This window comes from Solanum dulcamara, chromosome 8 (assembly GCF_947179165.1).
Source record: "Solanum dulcamara chromosome 8, daSolDulc1.2, whole genome shotgun sequence".
NCBI classification, from domain to species: Eukaryota; Viridiplantae; Streptophyta; class Magnoliopsida; order Solanales; family Solanaceae; genus Solanum; species Solanum dulcamara.
This window is the reverse complement of record NC_077244.1, coordinates 69424511-69445466: the sequence shown is the minus strand read 5'-3', so window position 1 is coordinate 69445466 and position 20956 is coordinate 69424511. Positions and strand designations below refer to the sequence as shown.

The window sequence follows — 20956 nt, the reverse complement described above, 5'->3', positions numbered from 1 at the left end:
CAAAAACATTAAGTATTGTAAAATAAGAAAAACAATCACACTTAGTGATTAAAATTTAGCTTGACTAATCCACCTTAAAATAGATTAAATAAATTTTATGTGTATCATTTTTATATAAAAGTGAAACTTGGTAGATAGGTTTTTGTTTAATCCTTTGGGGGAAGTGTCTGGAGGTTCGAATTCTGATCGAATGTAATATAAGTTATACACTTAACTAAAAAACAATGGAACATTTTGTGTTGAACGGTATCGTCTGGTACGTCGTATATGTACACATATTTTAATTTTTCAGATTTTATATATATATATATACACTCTAAAATTTGATAAAACAGTGTCGGATGACACTTCTTGCCTTAAGATACGTCTGTCTCTGATGCCATGACAACAATTTTACCGATTAGTTAAAATTTCTCCTTCAATCACATGAAAATCTTGTAGACTGAAAATATAGGGATAGAGATAATAACCACTTTAAAAGATGGAGGATCGTTCTAAAACACTTAAAACAATAAGGACAAAATGTAAACATATACAAAACTCTAAGGACGAAAAACACAATTTACTCTTCACACAGTCCGAAACTCCGATCTGTACTTTCATCTGTCTTCTTTTTTCTTCCGCCGTTCCGTTCTCCTCAGTCGTAGCAGACTTCGGATTCACTTCCGTGTTCGTCGAAAAGGTGAAGAAAAAATACTCAAAAATTAAATAGGAAATTCATCTGCTGATTCAGAAAAGAGAATATGGCTCTGACGAGTGTGAAAATGACGGAAGAAGTCTGGTTAACATGCCTCAGTCATGCATTGTCTACAGAAACTGAAGAGATAATGGGCCTTCTCCTCGGTGATACTCAGGTTTTTGTTTTAATTTTTTTTTCATTTTTTCTGAAGGAAGTTTTACTTTTTAGGGTTTTGGTTGTTAGAAACCCTATCTATCTTCCGCGTAGCTGTAATTGTTGAATAAGGACACTAACTTCATGTCAATATTGGGTATAAAAGTTTGGTGAAATTTCTTCGAATTATTGAATCATTGGACGCAGTTTTTGCAAATGGTGGTCAAATTTGTGTGATTGCCTAAATGTCAGTAACTTTAGTCAATGTTGGATTGGGAGCTTGTTAATTCCTTCTTTTGTCGATGTTTGCTAAATGGGATTTGTTTTGTCTGACATTTTCTAAAATAATCTTTAATTATTGGATGCTGTGTTTGGAAATGGTAAAAGAGTTCCTCACAAGCTTTTGTTTCTTTGAGAAATTGATATTATTGCTTAAAGACAGTACTTTATGTTACTGTTGGATATAACATTCCTTAAGTTTCAGCTATTGTTGATATTTGCTAAATGCGTTTTGTACTTTTTGTTAAATTTATTGGAATTCAAGATTGGATGCCATATCTGCAAATGGTAAAAAGAGTTTCTGGAAAAGGAAAAAAACCCTCTGTCTGGAGAAGTTGACTTTTTGTTAAATTCCAATTATGATTAATGTTTGACAAGAGTTACCCAATATCCGTGCTTGGGTGGAATGATACAGAGGATCTGTATGTCTGGCTTCACTACCTTAACTAGTTTGGAACTGAGTAATTGATTGATTGATATGAATATATGTTCAGTTTGATAAACAGAGCTGATTGAGGCAGGGGTGGTGGTGTTGAACTGCCATTTTTTTATTCTATAAAAGGTGAAGAGGTTCTGAACTGCGTCTTAACAAGCTAATGCATATTATCTTGATTTTTGATATTGCAGCACAGTCCTTTTAATTTTAAATATTGCCTTGAGAGAAAAGATTTTCAAGATCTTTTCCTGACTAAACTTGCAATATCTATGCTTCATAATATTTTGATCAAAAGAATGTCAACTGTATAAACTAAGGGTATAGCCTAATGGTTAATAAAGTTGGAAGTTACCATAGAGACAGGGTTCAAATCCCAACAAAAACAAAATAATCTAGGTGATTTTTCTCCATCTAAGTTAGATTAATTGAGGTACGCAAGCTAGGTTGGATTCACCGTTATAAAAAAAGGTTAATTTCCTAATAATTGTGGGAAGTAGATGTGTTTGGGAAGTACATGTGTCTAATAATCGTGGGAAATACATGTGTTTATGGGTTGGTTGTAGTATACCTGTGGTCTATGTATATATAGAGTAAGGTTACCAGTTTAAAAAAAAACATGTGTTTATGGGAGATCATTTCTTTACGTGCGGATGAAAAGGATTTTGTTTCTATTCGGCTAAAACAATATGTTGGTGTCTCTAATAAACCAAAGTCATGTTTAATACTCCCTCTGTCCCAATTTTTAAGTGTCTTAATTTGACTCGACACTCAGTTTAAGAAATAAAGAAAGATTTTTGAATCTTGTGGTCTTAAATAAAAGATAAACGCTTAGTCAACAAGAAATGCCCCCAAACATTTTTCCCTGCACTTTTCCCTAGGTGGCTTCTAGAGATCCATTCTAGGTGTCTAGAGCTCCTTCTTCGGTGGTTCTCTGATGATCAGAATCTCTTCCTTTTCTTGCTTTTTCTTTCAGGTAGCATTTAGAACATGGAGAACATGTTGTATTTTAGGCGGGGGAAAGTCTTATGATCTTATAGATTATCTGCTTTAGAGATATGGTTTGAGTGGGTGGAGAGTACGAGCCCGTTTGGATGGGCTTAAAAAAAGTAACTTTTATGTATGAAGTGCTTTTAGAACTTTGAAGTGCTGAAAGTTATTTTTATAAATAAGCAGTTGAGTGTTTGGATAAAAGTGCTTAAATGAGGAAAATGATGTGAATTTTAGGGTTAAAAGAATAAAAAGGGTAGTTTGGGAATTTAGTTAAAATATAAGGGATATAAAAGTAATTTATATGGTCAAAGAAAATGACTTTAAGCACCTAGAAAAAAAAGTTAGGAATCCTAACTTTTCATTTTTGACCGACTTTAAGAACTTTATGGCTTAAAGTTAGCATAGGCAAACACGTCCAAAAGCTAAAAAGGGGCTTTAAGTTGGTTTTGACCAACTTAAAGCCCATCCAAACGGGCTCGTAACTAGGAGAACTCGATGCTGATGGCGACTTCAAATGTAGATGACAACAACCCGTTACGCAAATGTCTTGTCGGCAGATTTCATGGAGAATGAGATGCGCCAATTATGTGCACGTATGGGCCTAACAAACGTGGAAGGGAGCTCATAATATTCAGGTGTACGACATGAATGACTTCCTCTTCCTCTTCGAATTTCAGACTAGAAGGATGACTGTACATGTTATCATAGGTGGTTGGAAGAGACAAGGTCTGGCCTTATAGCTGGAATGGTGGTCTCCGAAGATAGGAGCCTTCCTAGATGAAACAAGGTTTGATTGGTTTTGGATTAGGGTTTAAGGGCTACCATTGTCACAACAAGGTGATGGGAAAGATAGGTGATGAATGTGGGTGGTGGCTGGAAACTGAAGAGCAAACCTAATTCAAAAATCATCTGAGATGGGCAAGAATCAGAGTTAGAGCCCGTTTGGATTGGCTTAAAAAAAGTAACTTTTATGTATGAAGTGCTTTTAGAACTTTGAAGTGCTGAAAGTTATTTTTATAAATAAGCAGTTGAGTGTTTGGATAAAAGTGCTTATGATGTGAATTTTAGGGTTAAAAGAATAAAAAAAGATAGTTTGGGAATTTAGTTAAAATACAAGGGATATAAAAGTAATTTCCATGGTCAAAGAAAATGACTTTAAGCACTTTGGAAAAAAAAAGTTAGGAATCCTAACTTTTCATTTTTGACTGACTTTAAGAACTTTATGACTTAAAGTCAGCATTAGGCAAACACGTCCAAAAGCTAAAAAGGGGCTTTAAGTTGATTTTGACCAACTTAAAGCCAATCCAAACGGGCTCTTAGAGACCAAAGGAGAAGATCCCGTTGAAGATAGAGATCGTCGATGATGGCCTTGTATACTCATTGGCGGTATGGGTGGAGTCATCGTCGGCTTATAGATCGATGGAGGTGGAGAAGAGAGCAGATCGAGTTGATAGTGACATACTTATGTTGCTAGAATACAGAGACTGTGTTAGAAAGAGGAAAAGGTCCAGCAACAAAGAAAACCTCGGACATCGAGGTTTACAAGGAATGGGTACTAGAAAAGGACAATTGTTGCATGGCTAGTGGAAGTGGAGCCCCTGAGCACACTTTATATCTAATAAAGCACAAGCCCATCTCACACAACAATTGGGCATTTCTAGCAATCCCAAAACTACTATTTTCACTGAGCCTTTTTTTGATTTCATTAACTCAGATTCGGCAGACACAAAACATCCTTCCAAGCACTTGATAATGGACTGGGAACTGGGAAAACATGCAAATGGAAGAAGAAGATGAACCAAAAATCAGAAATCAGAGAATTGAGGAGGCTCAGGTAGAGGAATGACTCAAGAAGGAGATGGCATAACTATTGAAGGGGAGACAAATAGTTATTGTATAAGCAGGGTTGATTCTTCCTTTCTGGAAACTTGCGAGAATCAGTTGGTCACATACAAAGAATCAGAACCATTGAGCATAGAAGAAAATCTTACGGAAGAGATGATAAAGGCAAGAGCTACAATCTGGATACAGCTTAATGTGATCAAATTAGGGAAAGCCTTTGGAGCAGCTATCAAGGGATGTGAATCAGAGGCTTATGCTTTGTGCATGAAGCTAGATCAAAAGAGATACTTAGAGAGACACACATGAAAAGGAAAATCCTCAAATAGCAATAACACATTTCCAGAAAGCTCAGGAATCTAATGGTTGATATGAAATTCAAGGATGGTGAACCAAGAACCAGTGGGAGATGACTAACAATTATGCAAAGATGAGGATAAAGATTGTGTCTTGGAATGTGAGAGGACTAAATGAGGAAAGAAATAGGGGGTGGTTAGGAATTTGATTAATCTATGGGGTGCAAATGTGTATATTTTGGTAGAAACAAAGCTGGGGGAAATATAGATAGATTCATACATAGTATATGAGATAATAGATGGATGAGAGATACATTTGGAGGCATATGGTAGCTGGGGGGGGGGGGTTATCTTATAGGACAAGAGAGTTTGGAAAGGGGAAATGGTAGAAAATGGCAACCAAAGCGTAACATGTAAAATGTCAGGGGAAAATTCTAATTTCCTTTGGTTTATACATATACAATAATGTATTGTTGATTGTAAAAGGGTGGAAAGAAGAGAAAATGGATACCTTGGTATGCCTCTGGGCAGTGAAGACAAAGAAGTGAAATTTGGGATGGAATTATAGAGAAAGCAGAGAAGAGGCTGGCTAGGTGGAAGACATTGTTCATATCACTGGGAGAGGAGGCTCATACTTATCAACTCCTTACTTGATGCACTTCCTACATATGTAATGTCTTTATTTCCCCTTCCTTCCAAAAGCTATGAAAAAGCTAAACATATTTAGAAGAGATTTCTTGTGGCATGGGGGTAAAGAGGGCGAAGGATACAATTTAGTCAGTTTCCAGACAAAACAACAATGCAGAGTAGAGAAAGCAAGGTGGTTTGGGCATCATAAATCTGAGAGTACAGAACAATAGCTTATTGATGGAATGGCTCTAGAGATACAATATGGAGGAACATGCATTATGAAGTGAGGTGATTAGACACAAGTTTGGTGAACTCAACCCATGGTGTACCAATGTGACCACTGATACTTACGGGGTTGGACTCTGGAAGACCATTAGAGCCTTGTGGCCCAATATGGAAAGGAACTTGCAGAAGATAGTTTGGAGATGGGAAAAGAATGCTTGGAAGGAGCAAAGTCCATTAATGGAGATTTTGTCAGACCTGTTTATTCTAACGAACAACCCAGATGGGACCATTTATGATACTCGGATTGCACGGGCTGGAACTTATCCTTTAGGAGATTGCTAAATGACCGGGAATTTGATAGAATGGCTAATCTGCCAACTAGGATTGATGATTTCAGTGGCACTACTACTGAACCAGATACATTAAGATGGAAACACAATATTGATGGGCAATTCTTTGTTAAAATGGTTTATAGAATGGAAGGAAGGGTACAATATAGAGGGCAACCAAAAATATGGAGAAACTTATGGAAGAGTGCCAGCTCCAACCAAGGTAAAATGCTTTACTTGGTTGGTGGTTTAAAAAACATGCATGACACAAGAAGTTTTGAAGAAATGGAGGGCCATCATAGTTTCGAGGTGCTTCTCATGCAATGAGACAGATGAAACAAATAGCCATATGTTTTTACACTGCACTTTTACTAGACAACTTTGGTCGTTATTTCTCAACATAACAAAGACAGGTTGGTATATGCCTGAGCATAATGCAGATTTGCTTAGCTGCTGGATGAAAAGAGGAGGCAACAAAAGTCAAAAGAAGTGGTGGAGGATCATACCACAATGCATCTGATGGACAGTTTGGAGTGAGAAATGAGAGGTGTTTTGAAGATGGACCCAATTCCATTGAGAAAGTTAAAATGGAATTGTATAATATATTTCTACTTTTGGTGCAAAGAAGTAGGCTTAGAGGATATAGATCATTTTGTAGATTTATTAAGATCTATGTAAGTATCTTCTTTTCTCTTTTTTTTTTTAATCTAACACTTTTTTATGGTGTCCATTACGTCCTCAATGCTGAGGAATGCACCTTTACCAGTTTCAAAAAACAATTAAAGATATGTGTAGTCTTTTAAATCTTGTGGTGTTAAACTTGTCATGTAGGATGTTGGAATTGGAAAACTTACTAAATATAGAAAGAGAAATCTTTTTGTGACGGACCAAAAAGGAAAGTAAGACACTTTAATTGGGATGGAGGAAGTAGCTATCTTGGTATATGCGCATGTGCATCATTGGCAGTTGATATTCATTTGTCCTTCTGCAGCCTTCCTGGGAAGCGTTTAGACTTTGAATTTGGTTTGTCAGGTTACAGTTCAGGCATTTGCTTGCAAAGCATTCAGTGTAATATGTATTTTGAGTGTTCTTCGCTGACCAGGTAAGAAAAATATCTTAGTAAGTCAAAGACATATTTATTACTCCAGCTATTTTGGTAGATATGCAGGTGCATATTTGACGGTCCATATTTAACCTCGTCCTTGCATGACGTGTCCCAGTAGCATGTAACAGACTCTGATTTTTGCTTGTCATGTTATTGTTTAGACGTTTTCTTGCTAAACTTTCTGTATACATTTTAGTTTTCCTTATTGATCAAGAAAAAGAATAAAAATCATATGATTTCTTTCCTTGAGTTACATGCTATTGATGATGGCTTTCCTACTAAACCATTTCCACGTGCAAAAGTAATATTTGTGCTGTTGCAATTCGCAGCAGTCAAAAAATGGTAGTGTGACTGCACTTATATGGGGAGCACTGCCACAGCCACGTTGTGACAGGAGGAAGGATCGTGTTGAGACCAATCCTGAGCAGCTAACTGCTGCATCAGTCAAGGCTGAGATATCCTTTTTGATCCGTGCACAATTAGTGAATTTTTTTCACTGCCCTTGCCCCTCTAAAAGTTGCAACATAGAGCAGTATCATAGAGTGACTGATAAAATAACTTCTTTGTATAGCTTGTTTTTCTTCTAATTGCTTCAAAGATCGCTTTTGGTAAATTTGCTGCCAAATGAGAAACTATTTTAGTGTTTATGAACTTCAATCTTTTTTCTTCATAACATGAAGCAATTGAATGACACCTCATGCAATGGGTTCTTCCTTTGTTTCTGTAAATGTTTTCTTCCTAATATCAACATGTCGAATTTTCAGTAAAACTTGATTCCTTTTCCTTCTGATGAATTTGGGGCACATGTCAAATTACTTCCGTGGTATCATGTCTTCTTAGGATTATCTTTGCAAACCTTTTATTATATGCAGAGTGCATGACACGTTTCTAGTATATGTAGAGCTTGACTTGACCATGTTTTATGATTTGCTACGGCTTTCCTGGCTTCGATAGCAGTTGGCGAAAAGAGATCTTTGCTCCCGTTCGACCTATGGTTTCATACAACTTAAGTTGTTGGTTGGGTTCGTTGTTTGATGTATTCAAATGGATATGATTGGATGGTTGTGATTATGCAGTTTCATCCGGAAAATTATAGTCTGGATTTGTTACTTTAACTTTTTTAGCACAGAATGACCCTGGCAACAGGAAGAACAACAAGAGTGATTGGCTGGTACCATTCACATCCCCACATTACGGTGCTCCCTTCCCATGTTGGTAGGTATTAAGTGCCTCTATGAGCACCTTATGGTTAATATATTAGTCCCATTACATTTGAGTAACCAAAGATGGTCTTTCTGCCTGAATGTTAGTATTTTTTTATACTAGACCCATCATAGAATTTGTTTTGGTATTTGGAATTTTGAATTTTAAACATAATACTTGATCTTTGGGTTGCATAGAACATAATAAAAATTAACTCGCTGGAGATAAATGTGACATAAATAAAGCTAGACTAGCACTTAAAAAAAAAGCTAATTCAATTAAGAATATGTAGTAAAACCAACGTTTGAATACTTGAACCTTACAATAGACTAGAAACACAAATTAGCCACATATATACAGAAGCGTTTTGTTTTACCAGTCTTTTTGTTTTTGTACAGAAGGGTTTCAAAACTTGTAATCTTCAGATGGGGCCAGGTTTCTATTTCTGTGCTTATAATACAATACCTACACAATTCAAATTAATTAGCTACAAAATGAAATCCCTGAAATGTCCACTGAGTGTCTTTTCTTCCCTTCTGATTCCAAGTTTTCTCTTTCTTTCCCAGTAATGTCCACCTTTACTTTCTGCTACAACTAGAGTTTTGTGCTTGCTTGTATGACTGTTTTTGCCTCCATCCCTCCCATCATAAAATTGATTTCTTTTTTCCATATGTTTCATTATCCATCTATTTAATTAGAGAAAATAGCCAAATGCCCTCCAATCTATTACGGGATTCTCAACTGCACACTTATATTTCATGGGGGTTCTATTACCCCCCAAATTATTTAAAATCGAAATTACTACCTCCCTAAATGCTTATATTGCAAAGTGAGTGTATTTCATTCTCTTTGAGAGAGTGAAGACCAAAAATAAATATTAAAACTTTCTTTTTAATATTCTTTTCATAAATATATGTTTTTCAATTTTTTTCTTATTTGTTTCTATCTCATTTCTAATTTCCTTTCTTCTTCATAGCAACTTATTAGAGCATCCATGACAGCCATTAAATTTCACCACCATTCACCATCTTGAATCCACCACCATCACTACATCAATCGACACACCACAAACCGTAAATAGAAATTCCTCTCCCACTCTCCACAATTAGGAACTATCAAGTAAGATTACTTTACACCCATTTTCAAAATATACTATTAGCCATTAAAACACCATTGAAACACCACTTTGAAGCTACTGTAACAAACTTTTCAGTTCATGAAATTTATTGAAACAACTTAATAATGATGGAGATCTCTAAAAAGTTTCTGAAAATATCCTCACCATAAAAGATCTTAACCAGCAAAACTTATTTTTTTCAGATCAATCAAATTGACAGTGAACCCCATCATTTATGCACCTATTCTTCTTGCATAAACATAAATTCAATTATAATTTTAGATTTGATAAATTAGAAAAAAAAGGAAATGAAAACAAAAGAAGAAACTTTTGGCATATGGATGTGCTTAGGGATTTAAGGAAAGAAGAGGAAGAAGAAGAAAAGAAGGGAAAAAAAACTCTCCAGTAGGTATTAGGATAGAAAAAAAAGAAGAGGAAGAGAAAGAAGATAAAAGAAAAAGAAAAAAACAAAGAAAAACAGACTAATACAATAAAAAATTACACGTGCCAGACGCGTGGATTTCACTGATCTACATAAATGTGGTTGTGACTATTTAAGGAGGTAATAATTTCAATTTAAATAATTCGGGGGGGGGAGGGTAATAGGACCCCAGTGAAGTATAAGCGTGTTGTTAAGAATCCGGTAATAAATTGGGGGGACATTTGGCTATTTTCTCATTCAATTAGGTTATGTCTGCTGGTCAAGTGAAGGTTTAGATGGAAAATTTTACCATTCAAAATCCATATGCGAGCTAAGTAGATGTATGTTCCAAAATACCAAAGCAACTCATTTTGGTGATTGATTTGTTTGGTTTATCTTTTAATTTTCCCTTGTGCAGAATTGGCTTCTCATAAACTGTCTGGCTGCTAGACTGCATGGCAATCGTCTGTTCCTCTAAAAGTTAGCGTTCTTCTATGAGTTTGGAATATTGAATAAGACCTATAGATTAGACAAAACCTTGACTAAGACCTAAACTGAACAAAGATAACATTAACTTTCTATTGAATAGGTGGTTATACAGAAAACTGAAATGCAGGGTAGGACCGCGTACAAAGATAACATTAACTTTCTCTAGAATAGGTGGTTATACAGAAAGCTGAAATGCAGGGTAGGACCACATACAATAGAACCAATTTGGTCCTGCACGAACCCCACTTATAGTGGGTAAGTGCTTGTTTGTCCATGGATAATTTTCACTTTTTTCCGAAAAACTGTTTGGACATAGAATTGTTACAATTTTCTGGAATTTGAGAAACTCCAAAACTGTTGTCACAATTTTCCCTCCAAATCACTCACAAAATTAAAAAACTATTCCAAGTTGTATTCATGTTCAACCACACCTCCAATTTCCAAATACCATTTTCAATTTGAAAACAAATATTTTTTTTTTTCAAATTTCACAATTTTTGTGTCCAAACGCCTACTTTTAGTGCACTTGGATGCCCTTCTTTTAAATCCTTTTGCATTCTCCCAAGTTTCATCTGATTGTATTTCTGTGGTTCATTGATAGTTTGGTCTCCTGTAATTTATAGAGACGACATGCTTTCTGGAGGTTATTTTGGGTTAATTCCGGTCATAAGTTTATTCTCTTCTCAGCTTGATACCTGTGTTTTCACTAGTTGCCTTTTTCTCAGTCCATGAAAATCATAACATGTTATGGAAAATCATGCAGATGTCCGCACTCAAGCCATGTATCAACTTCTGGATGCTGGGTTTATTGGGTTGATCTTTTCATGTTTTAGTGAAGATGCACAGAAGGTAGTGTAAGATTGTTTGGTATCAAGTAGATCAGGACCAGTATAATGTCTTGGCCGGTGCATGTTAAAAAACTGTCGATCACCACGAGCATAATGTCTTGGCCAGTGCATGCCTACAAACTATTTGCTAATATTTCAGGTCGGGAGAATCCAAGTTATTGCATTTCAGTCCTTGGATGGAAAGCAGCAGAATCACATGTTGAGGCCTATTTCTCTTTCCCCTGTACATAAAAATTCTGTAATAGACCTTGAATCGTCTTTAAGTTCCGCAGACACATCTCGAGCTGGTTCAAAAATTGAGAATCTTGAACAAGATACTGGTGATTCAAGATCTGCTGCTTTAGCTTCTAAGGTATGTTTAGTGGTTTCACAATTTAAATAAAGCATGTTAGTTGTTACTTACCATTTGAAAATTAATTAATTATAAAGCATGGTAGTTATTGTGTTATACTGGAATTCGAGAGGCTGCTGGCCATTGTGGCATACAGGTTTAATAGAGACACACTGATTTTTCAATGAATTACAACCCTTGGTTCCAGCGGCCATGGTGTTATGCATGGCCGGTGCTGGTAATTCTTTCAAGTTCATGATCCTGTAGTGAGTATATCAAATTTGTTGCTGTATGAAGTTGCCTTTGGCACGCAAAGCTACTTGTGGATCTGCAATGTAATGAACATACACTTCTCCCTAGAAGAAATAAGTGAAGGGAAAAATTGTGGGCTTTATGGCCTATTCTTTCTCTTCTGCTGGTTATGTATTCTTGTTTCTTTTAAAGTTCTGGGGGACAAGGTGTGAGGTAGGTTGAGTTCAGTAATTTTTTATTAAAAATCGGTTGATGGGTTGGTTTTGATTGGTTAGGATGGGGATGATCTATGTACATGGTGGATTTCCTTGCTAATACTGATAGCAGAGTTGGAGAAAACTGTCATGCCAACTTGTTTTTCTAAAACTTATAATTGAGGATCTGAACTTTTTTCACTCCTCTCTCTTTTTAGCGTTGGACTTCTTTAGTCATGATAATCTTAACTGATTGGTTAGGGTGGGACAAGATCTACGGACTTGGGCAATTTCTTTGCTAATGTTGATAATAGAGTTGGAGAAAACCTTCACGCCAACAGTCTTAGTAATGCAGTCATTGATGTAGATCCAATGGACATGTCAGAAAGTATGCAGGAAGCAATGCATCGATCAAATCTGGAGATGAGGTACATTGGAGTATGCATTTGATTACTTAATATAATTGGAACTGTTTTTTCTGCCTATGTAAAAAGCAATTTTGAAATTCTCTCTATGGGGTGAGTTATGGAGGACCATAGATGTTTATACCACTTTTTGAAAGAAAAAATTGGTTTAATAAATCAATCTGGTAAGAACTAACATGACATTGCTTCTACTTTAATAAGATATCTTATCTCTCAAAATCGTGTTCTACTTGCCGTGAAAATGGAGAAGATTGGTTATGGTCTGGAAGGAAATTAGATAAAGAAGTCGTAAGTGTATGGTTCTACTACTTGGCCAGTCCCCCTATGCCCTTTTTGCTTTCGGTTATTTGGAATGAAGGAATTTGAGGTGGTTTGAAGGAAAGACAGAACCAACACACATGATAAAATACAGATACTTTTCTTTTTGGCCTTTGGTGTAAATTGCTAAAGGTATACGACATAGATAGGTTGATGGATTCCCTCAACTGTCTGCACTCATAATAGGACTGAGTTTTCGGTTGTGCATATTGATACCTTCTTGGTGCAGTTTACACCAATAAATTTGTTTACCTAGGAAAAAAAAATGGATTTTGCTGTAACCGAGTATCGAGACCCTTAAATGAAGTAGATCATTGAATTTTTATAAAACTTTTTACCAGCTCATCCTTAATTATTAGCACCATTGACTAGTGTTAACAAAGTGTCTCACTCAACTCCAAAAGTTAGCTGAAGTGGTGAGGATAGTAACCCGTACCCTGCACACCTGGAGCTTGAATAGTTGAAAAGTCAAGCTGTTTAATTCACGTCTCCCTTTGATTCAGAGAATTTCTGTGTTTTCTGCTATTTGCTTGTTAATCAAATTACTGATTCAACCCTTCTGAAGCATGATATATGCTGGGCTTAATCTATGAATATTTTTGGTTGGTGACAGTGGTGCAGAATATGTCAGAAAGGAAATCCCTCTTCTTGTTCTGCCATCCTCGTCTCTTCTCAATCTTGATGCACCTTTGAACTCATTCACGGATCTGCAACGGGTATTATTTGAAGAAGAACGAACTGCATATAATCAGGCTGTTGTAACAAATATGAGGTGGTCGAACTTAACGTGTGTTTATTGCCTGCTTTGCATATATGTGCTTTTCAACTGCTGTAATAATTTGGGACGTCTTTCTGCAGGGAAACAAAAGTGCACCCACTCACTTTCATTCATCACACATCTACATATCAGGCTTCTATGTGCAAATTAATGGAGTATTGGTAAATGAGCTCACTCTTTGACGTCTGTTTTAGAACTCAGTTCCGTTTTTCTTTGTGGTTGTATTATTTTTGGTCACTACTTTGTTCTGTATCGCAGCTTAAGTCCTGCCATCAGTGCCCTTCAGGACCAGTTGACAGAGAATGAAATTCGGGTATTAATGCTTATTTGTCTTCTGATCTTCGTCTATTGTACTTCTTTCCTCAGATTTTACCTTCCATTGAATTAATAGACCTTGGAGTTGATATTTAGATTCTCTTGTCATGTACAAATGTTTTCGATTTCCTGAGATGTTTCAACTTCTTTTGTCTAGCTTTGGTTTTGTGAAATATGTCATGGACTATCTTGGTATCTTGTCAGAATGCTCAACCACCCTTACTTGTGTGCCCCTCTGCTTGTTAGGGAAGTCTCGAGTTGCACGCACAACTTTTGCGAAGTAATCCTCAAAAGTTGGTTTACTTACGAGATCAGTATTGCATAACTAGTTGGCCTTCCATTTAAAGGAAGTCTATTGAAAGGGAAAAAGATTTGTACTAAAGGCTATTCCAGTTGTTGTACTTGCCATTATTATTCGCTGTATCTTTGGCTTGCATTCACACATTAGCTGATTGGACGCGAATTATTTGGTGGCTGAATTGTTTTATTTGCTTTTGCTGATACAGCTAAAGATGCTAAGTGAAGAAGCCAAGGTTTTGGAAACGGATACCGTAAGAGGGGAACCAAATACAAGTTCTCCTCGTCGAGGTAGTGCTTCATTGGGTCAAAGAGACTTGTACAGTCCAACCGAGTTAAGAAGTGTGTCCGGTTCAAGTAGCCGGAGCAGAAAAGCATCGTAGTGAAGTAGAAAGATCGATCATACCTATGCTAAGTGTATAGTAGGGGTTCATTTTGTTGTCTCACCTTGTTGTGACTGATTCTGGTCCCTTTTGGTGCATAATATGATTCCAAGTTTTGGTTGCAGATTTCTCAATGAGATGGTGTATTGTAATTCAAAAAACTATGAAATGCAAACCAGAACATCGAGTAGACAACCTCAGAGATCTTCCCCCTACCCCCACCTTTTTTTTACCCGTGTTCAAAAGCAATTCTACATTTGTATTTTCTTTTTAAAGATTTATTAACATAACTTTTGAAATATTTCAAAAGTATCAGCTTTAAATAACATTTTTCAATTTTCCAATAATTTAGAATTAATTCTAATCTTGCAATCTTTATCATAAATGGCTGTCCTTGACGGTTGTTTTCCTTAATCATTTGTACTGTCACTAGTTACTTTACTCGGGTATGTAGTGTATGACTGTATATGTAGTCAAATAATTTTTTTCACAAATACATCTATATTAAGATTTCACCCATTATCATATAAATATTTTTTCCTTCAGAAATGAACAGAACAGTTTCATGTTTCAAGACAATACTTTTATTGGGATTTATTTACACAAACCATGATGCAAATACTTATCAAAAAACGTATGAAACTAATTGTGTAGATTTGGGACATTTTAATTCTTGTTTATTACTTTATTCATTGTTAAAATTCACAAAAATATAAGTAAATTTTCTATCAAATTCTTATATCCAAGAAAACAGCACGGATGCTAGCTGTTAGCTGTCAATTTAATAACAAGAACAATTCTCAATAGACTTGTATAAAACAAAAAAATAAAATAACAGGCCTATGGTCATGGTGTGTGCTAAACAACAAATTAACCACACCTCAAAACAGGCTACAACAATAGTAGTAGTAGTACTAAAAGAAAAAGACGAAACCAATTTTTCAAAAGGAAAAAAAGACTTAAATCTTGGTGTTAGTTGGATTGTGTTTGGGGTATTCATCAAGGTAATTTGGGATACCGCCGGTAGCGGCGTTGTCATTACTTGCTCCTCCAACAGTATTCTTGACAGCATCAGCCGCACCTTGAGCTATGTTAGCAGCACCCAAGGCAGCTCCACGAACCACGCTTACTGCACCTTGTGCTGCTCCTTTTCCAATATCTGCTGCTCCTTGTGCCATGTTCTTCACTTGATTCCCAGTCTTCAATTACCAAATAAATAAACCATTACACAACACACGGATCTAATTTAAGTTACTGATTTTGTAATCTTATAGTTATAGATATCACAAATTAATCCTTAATTTGCACCTATAATTTAGAAATTACCTCTTGAATGAAGCCTTGGTTCTGGTTATGGATATCAGAAGGTGCGTCTGAGCCATCTCTCCTCATCTACAAAAAAAATGGGGAAAAGAGGTAGCTTATCATGACGCCGAAGAAAAAACAGGACTTCAAATATGCATCAAACTTTAGTAATTATCAATATAGAGAGAGTAATTAATTATTGATACCTGATTTTGGACACTGCTAAAAAGGTTGTCATTACCGTGGCTAGCCATGTTCTCTTTTTTAATGCCTTCTTTGTGGTGTGAATTTTATTACTTTACATGTAGTAAAGAAAAGATGGAATGAATTTGATATTATTTGGTGAATAATGTTGTGTGAATTTATAAGATTGAGGATCCTCAAATGGTGACCTAAGTACACGCATTTTCTAACACATGGCAGCACATAAGGCTACAATAATCTGCTCAGCAAATGACGTAGGGGGTTACTCCGTTTCATTAAGAACGCTTCTACGGGATATTTTAATTTTAAGAAAATAACTATTTTAAAGAGACAATCATATATAATACTTTTCAATTTGATTTCTATTTTTACTTGTTATAAATCAAGATTAATATATTTTTTAATAATTAAAAAAAAACGGAGGGAATATATAACATTTCTTAATAAATTCACGATATATAACTTTTTTGGAAACGAAACGACTCCGTACTATGTCAAATACTAATAAATGATCCGTTTGGTTTGGTGGCCACCAACCAAATAAGGACAATCAAAGCTTTTGAAGAAAAAAAAAAAAAACGTCGAATGGCTGTGTCCTCTACGCGCGTCAGACACTTGTCGAGGCATTGGCAGAAACGTATAAGAATTGTATAGACAGTTGAAACGATGCCGAACCAATTACACTCTCAAAAATAAACGGTTAGTTCGGCAAAAATCATGTTTATATTAAAAGAAAAGAAAAATCACCCGAAATATGTATTTAAGAATATATAATATAATTTAAAAATATATTATTTTATAATTATTATAAATTAAAATTTAATTGCAGATCTGCGTATAATTTACCTTCCCCAGATCCCACGTTGGGATTACACTGGGTTGTTATTGTTGTTGTGTATATTTAATTTTATTTATTTATTATGATAATTATGTAGGAGCAAAAAGAGGAACTACGTTTTTCTTTCCTTTTTGAGATAATTAATAATTTATATAAGTACTATATTTTTCCCTTTGATCAATTTATATTCCTTACGTATTTGAGTGTGATTTTTTTTATTATAGTTAGGCTTAATTCAACGAAGGAAGATAAGGATAGTTATTAAAGATATCTATTAAGTGGGCTAAAATTTAAGAACTTATTCATGAACACATTTTTCCCTCTCACTTTAATTATATTCAATTTTTAAAAAGGAAAACAAATTTCCATCATTCTCTCTTCAATATTTCTTCTTCTTACACATTTTTTTCCAGTAAATTTGATATTCAATTCGTGTTACTTTTTCTCGCCTTTCTGATTTCACATTAGTTAAATCAAAGTGTTTTTAATTCATTAGTGTGTGTATATATATATATATCGTGAAGACATCAATTATATATATATGACTAATTTAAATTGATACTCTCTCTTTTTTAATTTATTTAAACTCCTTTTTCTTTTAGTCTTTTTTAAAAAAAAATGACCCTTTTTCTTTTCAACAGCTCTTTATTTTCAACTTTGCAGGTGACATGTTTCAGACCATAAGATTAAAGACATTTGGATACATTTGATATATCTTTAATTTAAGAATACAAGATTCAGAAGTCTTCTTTATTTTTTAAATTTTATATCAAATTAAAATAGACCAAACAAATTAAAATTGAGAAGGTATATGCGTTTATAAACTGGATGAGTAGCTCAATTGCATGCGTGGATGGAGTTTATTTGGACTCCTTTAACGAAAAATTACACTATTTATATATAAATATGAGTGTGTGTATATATATATATATATATATATATATATATATATATATATATAAAGGGCAATCCGGTGCACTTAAGCTCCCGCTATGCGCAGGGTCCGGGGAAGGGCCCGACCACAAGGGTCTGTTAATACAACATGAGGTTATATTGTGTTAATACAACAACAACAACCTAGTAAAATCCACATCGTGGAGTCTGGGTATTGTGTTAATATAAATATAAATTTGAATTCACTCTGAGTTTCTCTCTTTATATCTGCGCGAGCACACACATGCGCTGAATCTATTTAATGTATATAAAAGAAGTTTCTAGTATATTTATTATAATTCAAAATTTATTTTAAGTTAAATATTGAGTTAATATCTCGAAAGGTTATTTTGAATTTTGTTTTGTATCAATAAAATTACTTAACTTTAGGCTTTTATCTTCCAAAATCACTTGATCAAATTTATCGTTTTAAAAAATATGTTTATGTCATATGATCATGGACTCCACAAATAAACGATTTTTTAATTTTTATTATACTTCCTTTTTAAAAAAAGTTAAAGCAGGAGATATGTGTAACAAATAACTTTTAGCTTATGTAAATATTAATTGCCGGCAAAATTAAGTAAGGAATGTTAAACTTATTTTATCAAAGTATTGCTAATAAAAATTGCTTTTCAACTTATTTTCATGACACAAATTGCCATATAAGTTAGTTAATGATTGTTCCCGGAACTGATTTTCTTTCTCTTTTTCTAATAAATAGGTTTTCGTAGATCTAACGTATGAATGAAATAAGTATTTTTTCTAATGAGAATAAATATTTAATATATAGATACATAAGCCAAAAATTATCTGCTACACATATCTTATACCTTATCAAAAAGACATGAAACACAATTATTTTTTAAAAAGTTTATTTATTAGTGGGATTCTTGTTTATCCATCTATATTATATTAAAAGCATGAATACCCTTAAAATGTTGATTGAGTTTTTTGCCCTTCATTAAATTTTTTTGCTTTAGATAAAATAGTCTTTTCACCATTTTTCTTCAATTATTATACATTATTTTAACAATATTAAATATAGATTATAATCACGTAATAAAATTAAATGGAAAATATTTTCTAAGGAGAATCATTTTTCAACTAAAATAGATTTGATTAAAAAAAATAGTCAAAAAACTTTTAAAATAATACAAAAAAAGTTTTAAAAAAATCCCGAAAATAGGGGGAAATAAAACGTCTGAACAACCCACTGCTAAAAATTCTTATTGCCATAGAAGATTAGAAGTCATCTAGAATAGTAATTTTACTTCTATGCACCTTCTGAATAGTTTTTTCTATTAAATATATGTGCCATCCGAAACTAATTTTCTTTGCCTTTTCTTCTTTTAAGTTTGTCTCTTTAATGTTTTCTTAATTCTCTTCTATATGCTTATTGTGTTTTTTTTTAAGATATCACTTAATTGATTCTTGTAGTGTTTCATCTTTCAATCGAATTTAATATGCAACTTTATGAATCATCTTTGATTTGGATTCAATATATATAATCATAAATCTTGATTATGTTTTTTTTCCCCCGAAATTGTTGTAGTTTTCTTTTTCTCTTTAGTAGATTACACAAAAGACGAAGGGTTGAAGGCATTAATATAAATACCAGAGAGGACATAATTGGTAAGTTATAATTGCCATGAATAAATTTGGCCGAAGTTTATTTTTTCTTAATTTTTTTATTATATTATTTTTAAAATATATTAACGCATAAAGTTATAACGACAAAGATCTCTCAAAATTTTTGTTATGCCACGAAAATCAGAGTCAATTGATAATATAAATATGAGTTGATTTTGATAGCTACTGCTTTTCTCGAATAAATATTTTCGCTACATTAATGACAATTTTACAACCTTGATAACTTAAAAAAATATTAGTAGTAGTAGTCGTCAATTGATCAAATAATAATATATATTTAATTAGAATTTTTTTGTGTCAATGCTCTGCTATTTTGATCCCAACACAAATGTTGCATAGATTTTAATGTCAACTACTTTATATTAATATTTTTTTTCTTATTATATACATTTTTTTACTAGTTAACGCGATGCACACATGCAAAACACGTACTCTAAATTAATACAAGTATTAAGACCCTTAAAATGTTAATTGAACTTTTTGCCCTTCATTAAAAGACTTCGCTTTAGACAAAATCGTCTTTTCACCATTGTTCTTCAATTGTTATATCATTATTTTAATGACATTGAATATTGACTATAATAAACATAATGAAAATTAAATTAAGAAGAATCTTTTTTCAACTAAAACATACTTGATCCAAAAAATAATAAATTATTTTTTATTTAAATCTTTCCTTATTTAAACTATATTAAAAATCCTAATATTTAAGACTTTAAAATCAATTACAATTTTATTAACCTATAACCTTCCTTTTTTTATTAAACTAACTAATTATAAGAGAAATACTAAACAAAATTAAAGAAGGAAACTAACGTAATATACCTATTTCAAGACAAAATTAAAGAAGGAAACTAATGTATTGTACCTATTTCAAGTTCATATTTATTTTAGTTTTAAGAAATATACTAAAACACTTTCAAAATAATAGGTAAAAAAGGTTTTTAAAAAAAGGTCCAAAAAAGGTTTTTAAAAAAAAAGTCAAAAAAAATATATGGCCGAAAAACAATTAGTCAAAAGTTTTATACTAACACTTAAATTCTAAGTTTATGGAACACTTCTAAATCAATTAATTTTTATTAATATAATATTAATTACTAAAATATACGAAAAGAAAAAATAAAAAAGTCTTAAAATATATGGGAAGAAAAATAAACGAGTCCTAAAATATATGGTAAGAAGTGTTAGTAGAATTAAGGTAGACTTCTAAAATATATTGAAAGAAGAGTTAGAAAAAAACTCTTAAAATAAAATATATGAAAAGGAAAATTAATGTTTGAGTGAATTCAATACAATATAATATAATTTTTTGCTCAAAACAAGGATTGAAATAATCTGGGATTCTTTATACGTGCATTAGTTTGTTTGTTTGTGGGGAGGGGGGACGCTACCCTTACACAAATTTATTCTTTTTTTGAAATTAAAAATGAATAAAAATTTTAAAGACTTCAAGTTAGATATACCTTGTCATGTTTAGATACTTCGTAAAATTATTTAACTTCAATTTGCAAAAGACAACTTTTTATGCTCCTTTCTAATTATTTTTTATATACGTCAATTGTTGTAAATTTCTTTTCATATACTTCAATTCATGTTTTTGTTTGTCCTTATTGTGATTTAATCTATTACTATTTTTGTTTATTTAATTGAAATTGTTCTTCAACAAACTTTTGATTAGGTCCAATGGTCCA

At 33.4% G+C, this 20956-nt stretch overlaps 2 protein-coding genes across 2 annotated transcripts; one reads left to right on the top strand and one right to left on the bottom strand.

Moving 5' to 3' along the window:
- Positions 1–534: 534 nt before the first annotated feature.
- Positions 535–14693, top strand: LOC129898681 (uncharacterized). Its single transcript, XM_055973309.1, has 10 exons — positions 535–854; positions 7291–7417; positions 8090–8176; positions 10955–11040; positions 11179–11391; positions 12078–12244; positions 13173–13331; positions 13418–13498; positions 13596–13650; positions 14159–14693. The coding sequence occupies exons 1-10, from the start codon at positions 744–746 to the stop codon at positions 14330–14332; spliced, it is 1260 nt and encodes a 419-aa protein (XP_055829284.1). The 5' UTR covers positions 535–743; the 3' UTR covers positions 14333–14693.
- Positions 14694–15129: 436 nt separating this feature from the next.
- On the bottom strand, positions 15130–15990 carry LOC129898682 (uncharacterized). The gene is made up of 3 exons (XM_055973310.1): positions 15844–15990; positions 15659–15724; positions 15130–15531 (listed from the first exon to the last, which is right to left on the bottom strand). Exons 1-3 carry the CDS (start codon positions 15889–15891, stop codon positions 15292–15294), a joined length of 354 nt encoding a protein of 117 aa, XP_055829285.1. The 5' UTR covers positions 15892–15990; the 3' UTR covers positions 15130–15291.
- Between the last annotated feature and the right edge of the window lie 4966 nt (positions 15991–20956).